Source organism: Somniosus microcephalus, chromosome 1 (genome assembly GCF_052327205.1).
Source record: "Somniosus microcephalus isolate GS21.2 chromosome 1, FLI_Smic_1.0, whole genome shotgun sequence".
In the NCBI taxonomy this organism is placed as follows: domain Eukaryota; kingdom Metazoa; phylum Chordata; class Chondrichthyes; order Squaliformes; family Somniosidae; genus Somniosus; species Somniosus microcephalus.
The window spans coordinates 50,769,873-50,787,839 of NC_140987.1; the positions used below are offsets into that span (position 1 = coordinate 50,769,873).

Below are 17,967 nucleotides of genomic sequence, written 5' to 3' on the forward strand. Positions count from 1 at the left end.
GCGGGCGTTAACTCGCCGTTGAACGTCGATTTACGTCATGCTCCGACTAATTACAATACTTTCGGTACGCACAGGCAACGGCCGCCATTTTTTCCCCCCAAAACGGGCCTTAATGGCCAGCGCAAACACTTTGAATTTCTAGGCCACGTGTCTATTAAACGTATCTATGAAGTATGTTTTGTGCCAGGGTCTAATTTGGAGTCAGCTTTAAATATTCACCTCGTATTATGTGCTTTCTGCTCTGCTCACTATAAAAAGTTAAAGAAACTGGTTGTGAGACAACAAAAAATGCCTCCATGGCATTGCCCTAACTGGAATGAGCTTTACAAATGATGCCACTCCTCTCAACAGTTGACATAGATTCATTTGCTGAGCCTGGATTAAGGTACCAGAGTTCTGTATAAAAAAAACCTTTCCCTCACACTTTTACATTTTAAAACTTGTTCATTTTATAGCATATGCCCGAATTGTAAATCAGCCAGGTATAACAAAGTAGCTGTCTATAATCTATGCAAGGTTGCTGATGTTTATGGGTAGTTTGCAATAGATTTTGTCCTTGACCGCTCATGATAAATGTAAACAAATCATGATTCCAAAACATTTCTGTCCAAATTGTGTATCTAATTTCAGAAGCTTCTTGCCTACTCTGACATACTTATCTTTAGAATGCTGGAGTTCTGAGAACTCAACTAAGGTAAATGCAATAACATTTGCAAGCAGTGGGCAAATGCCATGTGATCTGATGTCATGTGATTGAATGTTAGGCGATCAAATATCATATGGTTCAAATGCCACATGATTAACCCTCCAGGAATTTATCCAACCAGTGTTGGCAAGCCTAATTAGGATCCTCTGGGAAATTGGTCCCTGAGAGTATCTGATTCACTCAATCTTCAGCCTGCCCAGCAAAACTTGGCAGGAACAGTCAGGAAGCAGGGGGTAGTTAAAGGGATCCTCACCGCTATTCTGGTGAGTTGCTGAATAGTTGGTTTAGGCTGTTAGGGATTCTTGAAGCCATTTTGTTTTGGGGCTGTGCTTGTTATGTTATAGTTATGTCTAACTTTATTAGTCCAAAGTCCACATAATCTACAGGAAAATACAGTGTGCATAGCTAGATCTTAAAGCTGTTGCAGAGCTGATATTCGGCTGCAGCTGCACTGTTTTACAACATTTGGTTGCAGTAGTGTTATGTCTGACATTGGTGATAGGTACTCGATTGCCTTGGACTGAGCACATGGAGTTTGATAGTGCTGTTATCGTTGTATTGTGTCTGACATTGGATATAGGTATTCGATTGCTTTTGCCTGTAAGTGTGTTTTTGGATCAGCCATTAAAAGCAACATGAACTGAGCTCTGCATACGGCCTCTGGATTATCTTTGCAAATGCAACATTTGGCGACGAGGATGGCTGAAATCTCTCTTCCACCACCTCCTCCCTTCCTTGCACTACCCGGTGAGCCCCCCGATCCCATGGGTTCGCTGGTTACAGTCCTTTGAAACCTACCTCATTGCTCTTGGACTAGAAAATGTGAGTACAGCACGGAAAAAGGCACTGTTATCCCATTGCTTGGGAGTGGAGGGCCAGCGTGTTCTTGGGACATTATGCGCAGCAGACTCAATTCAAACGTATGATGTGGCTGTGGCTCTGTTAAGCACACACTTCTCTGCCCCACAAAGTGCCCTCCTGCGGCGATTCATTTTTAGACAGCGTCACCAACTCCCCGGCGAGTCGGTGCATCAATATGTGGCTAATTTGAGGGGGTTAGCTAGCTCGTGCAAGTTCAGTGCACTACAAGACGAGATGGTGCGTGATCAACTAATAGAGCACACCAACAACGTGAGAGTGTGTGGAAGACTGTTACTCGAGTCCGACGATCTGTCGTTGTCACAGGCAGTCAACATTGCCTTTCAAGTGGAGTCTGCAGCCGAATATGCAGCGAAACTAGCACACACACCCAGTGACAGCGCCCTCGGCCCCGACAGCTCTGACACGGTAATGCTTGTGCGACGGCAGCAACGCGCGCTACCGCGGCAACAGTGTGGAAACTGCGGATCTCGTTCACATGCTACCAGAGCGCAGAATTGCCCCACGCGCGGCCAAGCCTGTTGCAATTGTGGAAAACAAAATCACTTTGCCAATGTCTGCCGCTCTGCCCCTGTTGCTACAAATGAACACTCTCAGTCCTCAAGCAGTTGGCCTATAATTCACAACGTGAGCTCTGGGCCAGTAGTGGCTTTCAAGTCATGCACAATTAACCTGAATGATGTGTGCATCCCTCTGTTGTTGGATACTGGTGCCAGTGTCTCACTGCTGAATGTGGACACATTCAAACGCTTTTTCAGCTCGCTGCCACTCTCTGCGCCCTCCACTGCCCTTTGCGGGTATGGTAATTCGAAAATTGGACTAGTGGGCTCAGTCAACCTCACTGTACGCTATGGAACAAAAGTTTTGCCAGATTTTTGTTTTCATGTGGCACGCCAAGGAGCTAACCTGATGGGACTGGATCTTTTCACTGACCTGGGTTTTTCTCTCTTGGACACCGGCGGGTCTGCGATTCTGCACGTCGCCTCACCGTGGCGCCAAACATGGCCAGCACTCTTCGAGGGTCTGGGCTGCCTGACTGTCTTCACCCACCAGCCCATGGTTGACTCCACCATTATCCCTGTCATTCAGTCACTGTGCCGCATCCTGCTTGCTCTCCGTGACGGGGTCACAGCTGAACTAAAGCAGCTACTGGAAGCTGGCATCATCGAACCAGTTGATGCCTCCCCATGGGTCTCCAACCTGGTGGTCGCAACGAAAAAGTCAGGTGGTCTACGCATCTGTGTCGATCTTTGAGCAGCGAATAAGGCCATAATCCCTGACAAATATCCACTGCCCACGTCAGAGGAACTCACAGCGCAGTTCTATGGTTCCATCCTGTTCTCGAAACTGGACCTTCGACAGGGCTATCTACAGGTTCCCCTCCACCCCAGCAGCAGGGACCTCACTGCTTTTGTGACACATGCTGGTGTCTTTCGGTACACCAGGATGCCATTTGGACTTAGCTCTGCACCCAGCTGCTTCCAAATGGTGATGTCCTCTGTGCTCGCAGGCATTCCTGGGGTGGCCATCTACCTGGATGACATCGTTGTGCATGGGCCCTCGACCTCCACTCACAACGAACGCCTTCACAGAATTTTCACAGCTCTAGCAAAACACAAGCTCACACTGAATGGTGAAAAGTGTGTCTTTGCTGTTTCAGAGACCGAATTTGTGGGGTTTCGGTTGTCGGCTGATGGTATACCCCCACTCCAGTCAAACATGGATACCATTCACAGCATCCCAGAACCCAGCTCTGCAGCACAGGTTGCCTCCTTCCTTGGCATGACTGGGTACTACCTGAAGTGTTTGCCCCAGTACTCAGCCACCACAGCCCCACTGCGCCAGCTCCTGCGAAAGGATGAGCCCTGGGTGTGGTCACAAGCCTGTACGGAAGCTGTTCGCCTCCTCAAATTGCAGCTCACGTTGCCTCCAGTGTTGGCTCACTTTGACGTCGCCAGCCCCACCCTCGTCACCTGCGACGCGTCCGCTGCAGCTGTGGGGGCGGTGTTATCACAGATACAGAATGGAGTGGAGAAACCAATCGCCTTTGCCTCCCGAGCCCTTAGCCCCACTGAACACAAGTACTCAGTAGGCGAGCGTGAGGTGCTGGCGTGCGTCTGGGCATGTGAGCGGTGGCACCTGTACACGTATGGCCGTGCCTTCACCCTGCAAACCGATCACCAGGCTCTCACTGCCCTGCTGTCAACATCCGGCACGGGCCACAGACCACTGCGTCTACACCGCTGGTCTGACCACCTCCGCCAATACAATTTCAGTCTCCAGTTCACACCAGGACGTGACAATGTTGTTGCAGATCTGCTCTCCCGCACTGTCTCTGCCCCAGCCCCACTCGTCGGGTCTGACCATGTGGAGCAGGATATCGTCCAGATGCTGCACACGCCTCTCCAAACCACAGTCTCTCTTCAGGAGCTCAAAGAGGCCTCTGAACAGGATCCGGCCCTCTCCCAGCTGTGCACCTTCATCAGAGATGGCTGGCCTCGCAAGGTGCCTGAGGAACTGTCTGCCTACTCCAGAGTTAAAGAGGAGCTCTCCTGCTGGAATGACTCCTGTGTTGCACGTGGGCTCTGCACTGTGGTCCCAAGTGTTATGTTCATAAATAAATAGACATTCTTATTATGAACAGCTAGCTTGGAGCTAGTCATTTATTCAGCCATGTGGACTTCTGTACAGCATCCATCTTGACTGCTGCCTTGTGTGTAGCTGAGTGCATCGTGGGTAGCCCACTCTTATATACATACAGCTCCACCTAGTGTACCATTCTAGGATGACATGTTACTGATCATTACATCCTCCTTTCTTTGAGGTTAAACAAATTCAGTATCAATCAATATCAATCAATCATAACGACATAAACATCTTCACAACAGTCAATACATTTTCAATATAGTTTTCTTTGTATTCAAAGATTAAGTCTATCAGGCTTTTTTACTTCACGTGTGGATCTTCTCAGCACGGGTAAGTCTAATGTGTTTTCATGAGAGTGTTCTGGTGGTGAGTGACAAGTCTCACATTCGCCTATCATGTTCTCAATGTCCTTACTTATGCCAGGCCAATAAACAGTGTCTCTTGCTCTCCTTTTGCATTTTTCAATTCCGAGGTGTCCCTCATGAATCCTTTTGAGCATGTCTCGACGTAGAGCCTGTGGAATCACTATTCTGTTCTGTTTTAGTAATAGTCCACTTGCGACACTCAACTCTGACCTGATGTGAAAGTATTTTGGACAGGAACCTTTTGGCCAACCATTGTGAATGTTCTCTATTACTGTTTGTAACACTGTATCTTTTGCTGTTTCTTCTGCTATTTGCTTTGATTTTGTGTCTGACACGGGCAGCGCAGCAGTGACCATGCTCACATGAACATCCACGTCTTCTTCAGTAGAGCTCACATGACTCATTGTAGGTGCTCGGGATAGTGCATCTGCTAACACTATGTATTTGCCTAGTGTGCAGATCAGTTCAAAGTCATATCTTTGCAGCTTCATCATGAGTCGTTGAATCCTTGGAGACATCTCATTCAGGTTCTTTTTTATGATGGCAACCAGTGGGCTGTGGTCTGTCTCAACTGTGAAGGTGGGAAGTCCATATATGTAGCCATGGAACTTTTCTAGTCCAACTACCAAGCCTAGACATTCCTTTTCAATCTGGGCGTATCGACACTCAGAATCAGTCATAGACCTGGAGGCATAGGCAACAGGCTTCCAATCTTCACCCTCTGCTTGTAGCAAGAACGCGCCTAGGCCATCTTTTGATGCATCCGTTGACACTTTGATTCTCTTTGTTGGGTCAAAGAAGGTGAGTACAGGTGTGGCTGTCAGCACTGTTTTGAGATTCATCCACTCTTGTTCATGTTTTTCTGTCCATGCGAACTCATTTGTTTTATGTAGCAGGTCTCGCAGACAGGCTGTCTTGGCTGACAAGTTAGGAATGAACTTTCCAATGAAGTTTATCATCCCCATGATGCGTAGCACTCCTTTTTTGTCAGTGGGTCGGGGCATGTTGAGTATGGCATTTACTTTTTCCATATCTGGCTCTATTCCTTTACCAGATAGATTGTCTCCTAGGAAAGTGACTTCCTGGACGCCAAACTGACACTTGGCTTTGTTGAGCTTCAGTCCATTCCGGCGTATGCTCTGTAGCACTTTAGTCAGTCTCTCATTGTGTTCTTTCAGTGTGGAGCCCCAGATGATGATGTCATCAACATAGACCCGAACTCCTTCCAGACCTTCCATTATGTGTTCCATCGCTCTATGAAAGATTTCAGATGCAGATATTATCCCGAAAGGCATTCTGAGGAAACAATACCTGCCAAATGGTGTGTTGAAGGTACAGTATTTGGTGCTCTCTTCATCCAGTTTTAGTTGCCAAAATCCTTGTGAGGCATCGAGCTTTGTGAAGTATCTGGCACCTGACATTTCACTGGTGATTTCTTCTCGCTTGGGAATCTGGTAGTGTTCACGTTTTATGTTTGCATTTAAGTCCTTTGGATCCATGCATATTCTTAGATCATTGTTCTTTTTCTTTACACATACCATGGAGTTAACCCAGTCTGTTGGCTCTTTGACTTTCCTGATGACTCCTAGTGTGGTCATTCTGTCCAGTTCTTTCTTGAGCCGGTCACGCAGGGGTGCTGGAACTCTCCGTGGAGCATGTACCACTGGCTGAGCATCCTCCTTTAGCTGGATCTTGTAAGTGAATGGTAGAACTCCAAATCCTTTGAACACATCCTGGAAATTACTCACTACAGAATCCACCGAGTCATCTGGTCTGCTTATGGCACAGTTTATACAGTAGACTCTCTTGACCAGTTCTAAGTCCTCACAAGCTTTGTCACCTAGTAGTGAATCAAGTCCTTCAGCCACAACAGAAAACATGAGATGATGCACTTTGTCTTTGACTGTCACTTTAAGTCTGCATACACCTAAGCTATCTATTTTCTGTCCATTATAGTCCTTCAGTAGTACTGACTTTTTCTGTATTTTGGGCTTTTCTTTCATATTTTTAATGTCACTCATACTGATTAAGTTTGCTTTTGCCCCAGTGTCTAGTTTCAATGTAACTAATGCTCCATTTACCTGCAGTGGGATCATCCATTTGTCCTCTTTTACTGCATTAACTTTATGTTCAGCATTGTCCATTCCTGAGGGCTGCACATTTTCTGTATCCTTTTCTATGTTGTCACATGACACCATTCTTACAAAAAATGTCTCACTTAAATCAGTGTCCTCAATTATATTGACTTGTTGCCCTTTCTTTGTTTTTACTTTTGAAAAGCATTGTTTGGCAAAGTGATTCTTTCCATAACATTTTGTGCACATTTTTTCAAATGATGGGCATTGTCGTGACTGGTGTTTATAACCACAGCATTTACAATTAAAAATTCCTTCCTCCGATTGCGTTTCATTTCTGTTCTGCCCACGTTTCTTCCCCTTGTAGTACACAGCACCGACAGCAGAACAGTCACTCATTACAGTCGCATCATTATTAATTTCACTGAAAGTCTTTGCCTGCTTCTGAGCTAGCTCACTGGCATAGCATATTTTCACAGCATTTTCCAATGTTTGTTCGGTTTCTCTCAACAGACGTTCCCTGACCTTTTTATCTTGAATAACAAACACAATCTGGTCACAAATCATGGATGATTTCAGATCAGAGAAATTACATGTCTGTGCTTTCAGTTTCAGATCGGTCACAAAGCTATCAAAAGTCTAATTTTGCTGCTGTGTCCATGAATGGAACACGTACCTTTCATAGGTTTTGTTCTTTTTGGGAGAACAATGTGTATCAAATTTCTTTAGCACATCTTCCAATTTTTCTCTGTTCTCCTCTTGACCAAATACAAATGTATTAAATACCTCTATCGCCTGTGGGCCTGCAACCGTGAGCAGCAACGTTATTTTCCTTGCATCTGGCATCGCACCGAACCCGATGGCAGCAATGTAGAGTTCGAATTGTTGTTTGAAAGTCCGCCAATTGCAGTCGACATTCCCCGTGAGTTTCAAACCCTCCGGTGGCTTCAAATGCTCCATGTCGTGTTTCACAATATTCAGCAGATTTTACCAATCCTTGTACCATGTTATGTTCATAAATAAATAGACATTCTTATTATGAACAGCTAGCTTGGAGCTAGTCATTTATTCAGCCATGTGGACTTCTGTACAGCATCCATCGTGACTGCTGCCTTGTGGGTAGCCTAGTGCATCATGGGTAGCCCACTCTTATATACATACAGCTCCACCTAGTGTACCATTCTAGGATGACATGTTACTGATCATTACACCAAGTGCCCTTCGTGCGCGTGTTTTATCCATGGCGCACGAGGGCCACTTGGGCATAGTGAAGCTCAAACAACGATGCCGAGACCTAGTGTGGTGGCTGGGTATCGACAGGGAAATCGAGGCCCTGGTCAAGGACTGTGCAGCCTACTTTGCAAGTGGCAAGACTGGCCACCAAGCTCCTCCACCCCTGCAACCCCTTGCCTGGCCCTCTCAGCCCTGGGAGCACCTGCAGCTGGACGTCTGCGGGGAGATCCATGGTGTCCCCCACCATCAGTAGTTCCTAGTGGTGACCTATGACCTGCACTCAAAATGGCCAGAGGTCACTGCCGTGGGCTCCGTCACCTCTCGGGTCATCATCGACATCCTTGAGTCCCTCTTCTCCCGCTGGGGGCATCCAAAGGCCATCACCACAGACAATGGCCCCCAAATGGTCTCTTCGGAACTCTCCTCTTACCTTGAGAGCAAGGGCATCCGTCACATACGCACAGCGTACTACCACCCCGAGTCAAATGGGGGGGGGGTGGAGCGTTTTAACCAGACACTGAAAAATGGCCTCAGAGCACACCTATCCCAGGGGTGTGCATTTGACAAGGCCCTCCTCCACACACTGCTGCACTACAGAGCCTCCCAGCATTCCACTACAGGGGTCTCACCCGCATCCCTCATGCTAGGCCATGAGCTCATGCTGCCCCTTGGCAGGCTCCGCCCCTCACTAGCTCAGAGCCCTGCTCCACGGGCTCAAGCCACAGTCGCTAGACAGCAGGAGAAGATGAAACTCCGCTTCAACCAGTCAAAGAGGGCCAAGGCGGCCAACATCTCAGTCTCCAATTGGGTCAGAGTCCGCAGGCCTCACCGCAACAATAAGATGGCCTCCTTCTGGTCCTCCCCTCTCCAAATCAGCTGCCAACTTGGACCAGCCACTTTCTGCCTCACTGACAGCTCTCAGTGGCATGCCAGCCGCCTTCGGAAGGTGCCAGCACCCCCTGATGCGGGATTATATGGATCTAATCCCCAAGCCTTACCCCCAGAGTGGCGGGATGCACATGTGGCTCAGCCAACCAACCCTCAAGCAGATATTGTGCCTCAGCCTGCTCCTCACCAGTCCCCACATCGGCCTGCTCTTCGCCAGTCCGCACCTCGGCCTGTTCGTACACGTTCTCGCCCTGGCCACCTACAGGACTTTTTCACTACATTTCATGTTTGAAATTCTGTGAGGGGGGAGGAAATGTTATGTCTGACATTGGTGATAGGTACTCGATTGCCTTGGCCTGAGCACATGGAGTTTGATAGTGCTGTTATCATTGTATTGTGTCTGACATTGGATATAGATATTCGATTGCTTTTGCCTGTAAGTGTGTTTTTGGATCAGCCATTAAAAGCAACATGAACTGAGCTCTGCATACGGCCTCTGGATTATCTTTGCAAACGCAACAAGTAGTATTCAGAAATATAGGGTTGTTGCTGGGATTGCCATTGAGGCTGCCTCACCAGGGGTAACATCAACAGCAGCAAGCAAGAGCTGCGGAGGCTCAAAGAAGAGGGTGAAGGAGCACAGGAGGCCTTACATGGTGTGTGACTTCCGAACATTATGTCATACCTGAACATGACAGAGGAGACGTGTATGAGGAGGCCCTACTTCAGCAGGCAGGCAGCCACTGACCTATGTCAGCTGCTGCAGCAGGAATTGGAGCCAAACACCAGGGCACTGCCTGTGGCTGTAAAGGTAACCGTGGCTCTCAACTTCTATGCCACAAGTTCTTTCCAGGCTGCAACAGGTGACATCAGCAGCATCAGTCAGTTTGCTGTCCATACGTCCATCAAGCAGGTGACAGATGACCTCTTTGCAAGGAGACGGTAATATATCACCTTCCCCATACAGGCTGCCGATCAGGAGGAGAGAGAGCTCTCGGATTTGCCTGCATCGCTGGATTTCCATGGGTGTAAGGTCTCATTAACTGCACACACGTTGTCCTGCGTTATCCCCATTGTGAACCGGCCATGTTTTGTAACAGGAAAGGGTTTCACTCCCCGAATGTTCAGCTGGTGTGTGACCACAGGCAGCAGATAACACAGGTCTGTGCCTGGTTTCCTGGCAGTAGTCATGATGCATTCATACTGCACCAGTCCTCAATATCCCATGTCTTCCACCATTGAGAGGGGCCAAGCCTTAGAGCTGCCAAAGGAGGAACAAGTGGAGGAGGAATAGGAAGCCCAGGATGATGAGGAAAACCAAGTCCGAGCAGTGCTGCCAGAGCTGTAAGGCAACAAATCATTGAAGAGAAATTCTCTTCAGCAATCTCTCCCCTCCCCAGTGTACCAATAGTCACTCCTACCATCTGACCCAATCCTTGCATCCACCATCTGAATTTCCTCACACACTACCACCTCATGGGTGTTCCTCTCACAGAACTGAGAATATGAAGACCAACAGCAATCCAAAAAAAACCTTACTTGACATTTTGTACATTGCCCATTCTGGATTTAACAATTTTTTGTTTTCAGAATACTGAACTGTAATCACCCTAGTGCAATCTCATAGTACTTGGCCTCTGCTTATTTACCTATTCTAGTGCTTCTATGAGGTGGTTTCCCTGTTACTGTAGCCTGGGAGGTGGTAGGCTGCTGATCATCTACCGAGGGCACTCGAGATGGCTGTGGTGGGCAACTTCTAGCAGGTGAGGGCCCGGCTGTAGACTGCTGTCTCTTGGTGTGGACCAGGGCAGCCTGAGCCAGCTGGCTGTGTGGAATCAATAATGGCACTGGGTCAGAGGCTGGCAGGGAGAAGCTGTGCTGTTATCCCGAGTGAGGACAGCATAAGCCTCTCCCACTGAGCTACTGCCACTATCGTGAGGCTGTATCTCAACACTCCCTTTGCTCTGCGTGAGAACAGAGCGAAAGAGAGTTGTGATGCTTTGGAAGCCCCTATCGTTGCTTTCCACACTCCTTTCCATGCTCTGTTTCATGGTTTGAAAGCCTGAGGAGATTCTAGACCCTATAGCCACAATGGCAGCAATCCGAGCTCCCAGCTAAGCTGTCAGAGCTGTCACCAGAGGCTCCATCACTGTGGGACCCCACTGCAGTGTTCATAGAGCTGACCACCCACTGCATGGTTGACTGCATATTCTTAATGCCCCGCGTGAAAACCCAACAAAAGTTGGAGCTGGACCCCTACGTGCTCTGTGCCATTGTGCGCAAGCTCGCTGGCAGGCAGGCCAGAGCACTTAGAAGGTCCTGGTGTCTATCCATCAGTCTGCTTTTGTAGGCTACGGCCTCAAAGCCTGCATCTGTGCCCTCTGCAGCAGGGCTAGGATTTGAGCTGCCCCTCCGGGCTACTTCCTGGGCTGTCCTTCCCGCCTTCCCATGCTCCTGAGCACTAGTGCTGGGTGTCTGACACTGAGCTGGCTCTTGCTATGTTAAGGTCGAGAGATGGTGTGTCTTCATCGGTTCTGCCCTCTTCCAGCTCTTTCACCACTGGGTTCTCTATCTGCGCTGCAACTGAAAGGGATGAAAGGGTTAGCATTTAGTGTTAAGGGTAAGCAGAGACAGATGAGTGGCTGCTGAAAGGAGCTGCACTTTGGCGTGCACAGTGTGTGAGGGTAGGATTTCAGTGAGAAGGGAGAAAGGGTAAGATGGCCAAGAACCCTGCAGGACATGTCCTCCAGCAGAGAGCAATGCAAGATCTGAGTTAGGAGTCTTACCTTAGGTTAGGTTTATTACATTTTTTGCGGCATTGCAGCCAGATCCACGGGGGGAAGTTCCTGGTGCTTGCGCACTCTGCCACATTTGCCCACTGCTGCTGAGCAGCCTGTTTTGAGCCCTTTCTGCCCCATGAGGGCCACATTAATCAAAAAGTACAGTTTGAAATCCGATAGGGCAGTGACTGCACACTATGAGGACAGGGAGTGATAACATGCCTCTAAGCGTCTCATAAAGCACTTGGCTGACAAATATCTTACCTTTGCTGTCCTTGTAAGATCATTAAACTTCTTCCTAAATATGATGGTTGTCCTGGAGGGTGGATCAGGGAGGTGCCACTGCCATCTTCTTCCGTATGACACAGGCAGCTCAACTCACTGGCTTTATACCACCCACCCAAAGAATGGCACCTCTCCTTTGTCATCGCTCATTTAATAGTATCTCCGTATTTGATAAATTTTCATTTTTATTCCTTTTGTAGGTGCCATGGCTTCTAGATTCCATTGGAGCTTGGCCTTTTAAATGACTGTTGGCCTTTAACTCCTGCAGTTGTGCCACTATTTCGCTCCTCCCCCTAGCAAGTTTTACCGGCTCTCCTGATACAAATTGCCAATTGCTGGCAGGACTGTGGCCCCTGTTCCATCCAGTATGATTCATTACCCCGGGATTTCTGAAGAGGACAGTCACCAGCCAGAAGTCCCTCCCTGTTGCACTTCCAACGATGAAGTCGGGGACCCAGGAATTTCAGAAGGCTTTCGATAAGGTCCCACATAAGAGATTAGCATGTAAAGTTAAGGCACATGGGATTGGGGGCAAGGTATTGACTTGGATAGAGAACTGGTTGGCAGATAGAAAGCAAAGAGTTGGAATAAACGAGTCTTTTTCCGAGTGGCAGGCAGTGACTAGTGGGGTACCGCAGGGATTGGTCCTTGGACCCCAGCTATTCACAATATATATTAATGATCTAGACAAGGGAACTAGATGTAATATCTCCAAATTTGCAGATGACACAAAGCTGGATGGGCGTGTGTGCTGTGAGGAGGATGCCAAGAAACTACAGGATGATTTGGACAGGTTGGGTGATTGGGCAGAAGCATGGCAGATGCAGTATAACGTGGATAAATGTGAGGTTATCCACTTTGGTGTCAAAAACAGGAAGGCAGATTATTATCTGAATGGCAATAGATTGGGAGAAGGGGAAGTGCAACGAGACCTGGGTGTCCTTGTGCACCAGTCGCTGAAGGTAAGCATGCAGGTGCAGCAGGCGGTTAAGAAGGCAAATGGTATGTTGGCCTTCATAGCGAGAGGGTTTGAGAACAAGAACAAGGATGTCTTGCTGCAGTTGTACAGGGCCTTGGTGAGACCACATCTTGAGTATTGTGTGCAGTTTTGGTCGCCTTATCTGAGGAAGGATATTCTTACCATGGAAGGAGTTCAGCGAAGATTCACCAGGCTGATACCTGGGATGGCAGGAATGACGTATGAGGGGAGATTGGGTCGATTGGGCTTGTACTCACTGGAGTTTAGAAGAATGAGAGGGGATCTCATTGAAACATATAAAATTCTAACAGGACTGGACAGACTAGATGCAGGAAGGATGTTCCCGATGGTCAGGGAGTCCAGAACCAGGGGTCACAGTCTAAGGATAAGGGGTAGGCCTTTTAGGACAGAGATGAGGAGGAATTTCTTCACCCAGAGAGTGGTGAACCTGTGGAATTCTCTACCACAGAAGGCAGTAGAGGCCAATTCATTAAATATATTCAAGAAGGAGTTGGATATATTTAAGGCTAAAGGGATCAAGGGGTATGGGGAGAAAGCAGGGACAGGGTACTGAACTTGGATGATCAGCCATGATCGCATTGAATGGCGGAGCAGGCTCGAGGGGCCGAATGGCCTACTCCTGCTCCGATCTTCTATGTTTCTATGTTTCTATGAATCTTGGGGTCCTGGAGTCCTACCTCCACAAATCTTAGAGGTGTAGAAGTCAGATTGTGCAGCTCTACTCTTGGTTCTGTATGGTGTGGTGCGGTGTTAGATATGTTAGTGAAAATCATACCAACTTCTCATTACGAGTATTGCCTTGTTTTAGTTCGTCATTTATACTGTCATTGTAAATATATGATACTGTTCACCTTCAAGAAGCTGTGGTTTGCTTTCTAATATTTCATTTAATCCAGGAATTTAAAGTGTCTTTGTTAAACAAGTGAACAGTGGAATTTCATATGAACATGTTAATGTGTCTGTTAATAATACTGCGGTCTCTACCCCTTTAAAGAAGTAGTATTAGTAAAAATTTGTCTTGAAGTAGAATTATGTAAACTTCAACATTTGCATTAAGAATAAATATGCCATGGTTTTGATTGTCGATTTATAAACTAATTTAAATTCTTTTCTTTACTGAATAGGAACTGAGCTCCTTGGCAAAACTGAAAGGATTGCTTACTCAACACTTGGTGTCTGCATGTTTTATGCCATAGGCTACATTATTCTGCCACTCTTTGCATATTATATCCGAGATTGGAGGATGTTAATCCTAGCTTTGACCATCCCAGAAGTTCTGTATATTCCTTTTTGGCGGTGAGTTAATCTTTTTAATTGTTAATATTAAGGCAATTTTTTTTTAACAAGTACCAGAGAACAGAAAATGCATGATTAGTAGATGGATATAGAAAATAGTTCTAATTTTGTGAAACCATTTTTGTATCCAAGTTTTCCAGGCTTGGCTCTAATTGATTATTCTGGGTAAACTTCTGCCCCAAATTGGACCTGGAATTGGGAGCTACAATTTTGTTGTGGCCCATTTCGGGGGGAACATAACTGATGGTTTGCCTGAAATTGGGTCTTGGGCCTTATATTGTAATAATTGAGGTGAGCTGCCAGCACCTATCATGCCTCCAGAAGGCTCGTCCATTTAAATCCATCCAATTTGGGCTGTGTGCCTCGCCACCATGCCCTTGGGTAAATCCCAGAGGAGGAGGGGGTGGTAAGGAGAACAGGAGGGGCATATAGGAGAACAATAGTGGCCCTCAGGAGGGTTGGGGAACCAGGAGGAGCACTCTTGCTCCTCTTGGCTCCATGTGAAATTTAAAAAAATAGACCTTTTGTTGATGGCCAGTGTTGGGCCGCATCCATGGCTGGAAAAACATGAGTGGAGCAGGCCCGTCACCTCAGGGCAGCCCAATTTCAAGAACATATGCAAAGGGCCTAACTCCTGTTTCAGGCAGCTGCCAGGGATGTCTGAAAAATTGTCCAACGCCGGATAAATTTCAAACTCCTCGCGGCTGGAGAAGAACTTGGATTGGGAGGGGGAGGATCCAGTTGTCGTGGTCCACATAGGAACCAACGACATAGGTTGAACTAGGAATAAAGTTCTGCTGAGGGAATTTGAGGAGCTCGGAGCCAAATTAAAAAGCAAAACCTCAAAGGTAATAATCTCTGGATTGTTATCTGAGCCAAACGTAAATTAGCACAGGGACAAACAGAAGAGGTTTAAATGCGTGGCTCAAAGAGTGGTGTGGGAGGAAGGGGTTTCAGTTCATGGGGCACTGGCATCAGTACTGGGGAAAGAAGGAGCTGTTCCGTTGGGACGTGCTGGGACCAGTGTCCTGGCGAACTGAATAACTAGGGCAGTAGACAGGGCTTTAAACTAATGAAGGGGGAAGGGAAGGATTCAGGAAAGAGTAAATTTAAAAGCAGTGAGACAAATGTCAAGGCTCTAGAGCAGAGTAGAGTTTTGGATAAAAATAAGCCTAGTGGGTCAGGAAGGGACAGAGAGAGTAACAAGGGTAATAAGGCATCAGTGACTAAGATGACATCAGGGAAAAAGAGAAATAAGTCAAAGCTAAAGGCACTATATCTGAATGCACGAAGCAATCGCAACAAAATAGCTGAATTAATAGCGCAGGTAAAAATTAACAGGTTTGATCTAATAGCCATAACAGAGACGTGGTTGCAAAGTGGCCAAAGTTGGGAACTAAATATTCCAGGATACATAACTTTTAGAATGGATAGGCAAAATGGAAAAGGAGGAGGGGTAGCCCTGATAATAAAGGATGGGATAAAGACAGTAGAGAGGAAGGATATTAGCTCTGAAAATCAAGAAGTAGAATCAGTTTGGCTGGAGCTAAGAAACAGCAAGGGGCAGTAATAGTGTGGAAGATGAATTCATGGAATGTACACAAGATAGTTTTCTAGATCAGTATGTTGAGGAACCAACTAGAGAACAGGTTATTTTAGATCTAGTATTGTGCAACGAGAAAGGATTAATTGATAACCTTGTAGTAAAGGGGCCTTTAGGGAAGAGTGACCATAATATGATAGAATTTTATATTGAGTTTGAAAGTGACTTAGTTAAATCTGAAACTAGGGTCTTAAATCTAAACAAAGCAAACTACGTAGGTATGAGGGGCGAGTTGGCTAAGGTAGATTGGGAAACTACATTCAAAGGTATGACAGTGGACGAGCAATGGCTAGCATTTAAAGAATTAATACATAATTTACAACAAATATACATTCCTTTAACGCACAAAATTCCCACAGGAAAAGTGGTCCAACCGTGGCTAACAAGAGAAGTTAAAGATAGTATTAGATCAAAGGAAGAGGCTTATAATGCTGAAAATGAAAGCATACAATGTTGATAAAATTGGTGGGAGGCCAGAGGATTGGGAATTTTTTAAAAACCAGCGAAGGATGACTAAAAAAATAATAAAGAGAGAGAAGATGAATTATGAGAGTAAACTGGCAAGGAATATTAAAACAGAAACTAAGAGCTTCTACAGGTATATAAAAAGGAAGAGAGTAGCTAAAGTAAATGTTGGTCTCTTAGAGGATGAGAATGGGGAATTAATAATGGGGAAATGGCAGAGGCTCTGAACAAATATTTTGTATCTGTCTTCATGGTAGAAGACACTAACAACATCCCAATAATGGATAATCCAGGGGCCACAGGGAGGGGGGAACTAAAGACAATCACTATCACTAAGGAAAAAGTACTTGGTAAAATAATGGGACTAAAAGACGACAAGTCCCCTGGACCAGATGGCCTGCATCCCAGGGTCTTAAAAGAAGTGGCTGCAGAGATAGTGGATGCATTGGTTGCAATATACCAAAATTCCCTGGACTCTGGAGAGGTCTCAGCAGATTGGAAAACCGCAAATGTAACACCCCTATTTAAGAAAGGAAGGAGACAGAAAGCAGGAAACTATAGACCAGTTAGCCTAACATCTGTTGTTGGGAAAATGCTGGAGTCCTTCATTAAGGAAGCAGTAGCAGGGCATTTGGAAAATCATAATGCAGTCAAGCAGAGTCAGCATGGTTGTATGAAAGGGAAATCATGTTTAACAAATTTGCTGGCGTTCTTTGAGGATGTAACGAGCAGGGCAGACAAAAGTGAACCAGTGGATATGGTGTATTTGGATTTCCAGAAGGCATTCAATAAGGCGCCACACAAAAGGTTACTGCATAAGATAAGAGCTCATGGAGTTGGGAGTAATATATTAGCATGGATAGAGAATTGGCTAACTAACAGAAAGCAGAGAGTCGGGATAAATGGGTCATTTTCCGGTTGGCAAACGGTAACTAGTGGGGTGCCACAGGGATCAGTGCTGGGGCCTCAATTATTTACAATCTACATTAATGACTTGGATGAAGGGACCGAGTGTAATGTAGCCAAGTTTGCAGATGATACAAAGATGGATGGGAAAGCAAGTTGTGCAGAGGACTCAAAGAACCTGCAAAGGGATATAGACAGGCTAAGTGGGTGGGCAAACATTTGGCAGATGGAGTATACTGTGGGAAATTGCAAGGTTATCCACTTTGGCAGAAAAAATAAAAAAGCAAATTATTATTTAAATGGAGAGAGATTACAAAATGCTACAGTTCAGAGGGACCTGGGGTCCTTGTGCATGAAACACAAAAAGTTAGCATGCAGGTACAGCAAGTAATTAAAAAAGCAAATGGAATGTTGGCCTTTATTTCAAAGGGGTTGGAGTATAAAAGCAGGGAAGTACTGCTACAACTGTACAAGTTATTGGTGAGACCACACCTGGAGTACTGTGTACAGTTTTGGTCTCCTTATTTAAGGAAGGATATACTTGCATTGGAGGCAGTTCAGGGACGATTCACTAGGTTGATTCCTGAGCTGAGGGGGTTGACTTATGAGGAAAGGTTGAGCAGGTTGGGCCTGTACTCATTGGAATTTAGAAGAATGAGAGGTGATCTTATTGAAACATATAAGATACTGAGGGGGCTCGACAAGGTAGATGCAGAGAGGATGTTTTCCCTCGTAGGGAAATCTAGAACTTGGGGGCACAGTTTTAGAATAAAGGGCCGCCCTTTTAGAACTGAGATGAGGAGGAATTTCTTCTCTCAGAGGGTCGTAAATCTGTGGAAT

General features: G+C 46.3%; 1 protein-coding gene across 2 annotated transcripts in view; it reads left to right on the forward strand.

Annotated features, from left to right (window-relative positions):
- Positions 1–17,967, forward strand: part of LOC147124060 (organic cation/carnitine transporter 2-like) — a 222,377-nt gene that overhangs the window by 129,977 nt on the left and 74,433 nt on the right. For both annotated transcript variants that reach the window (XM_085980315.1, XM_085980305.1), the window contains exon 4: positions 13,982–14,153. In XM_085980315.1, coding sequence (XP_085836441.1) covers positions 13,982–14,153 — 172 coding nt within the window. The remainder of the gene's footprint in view (positions 1–13,981; positions 14,154–17,967) is intronic.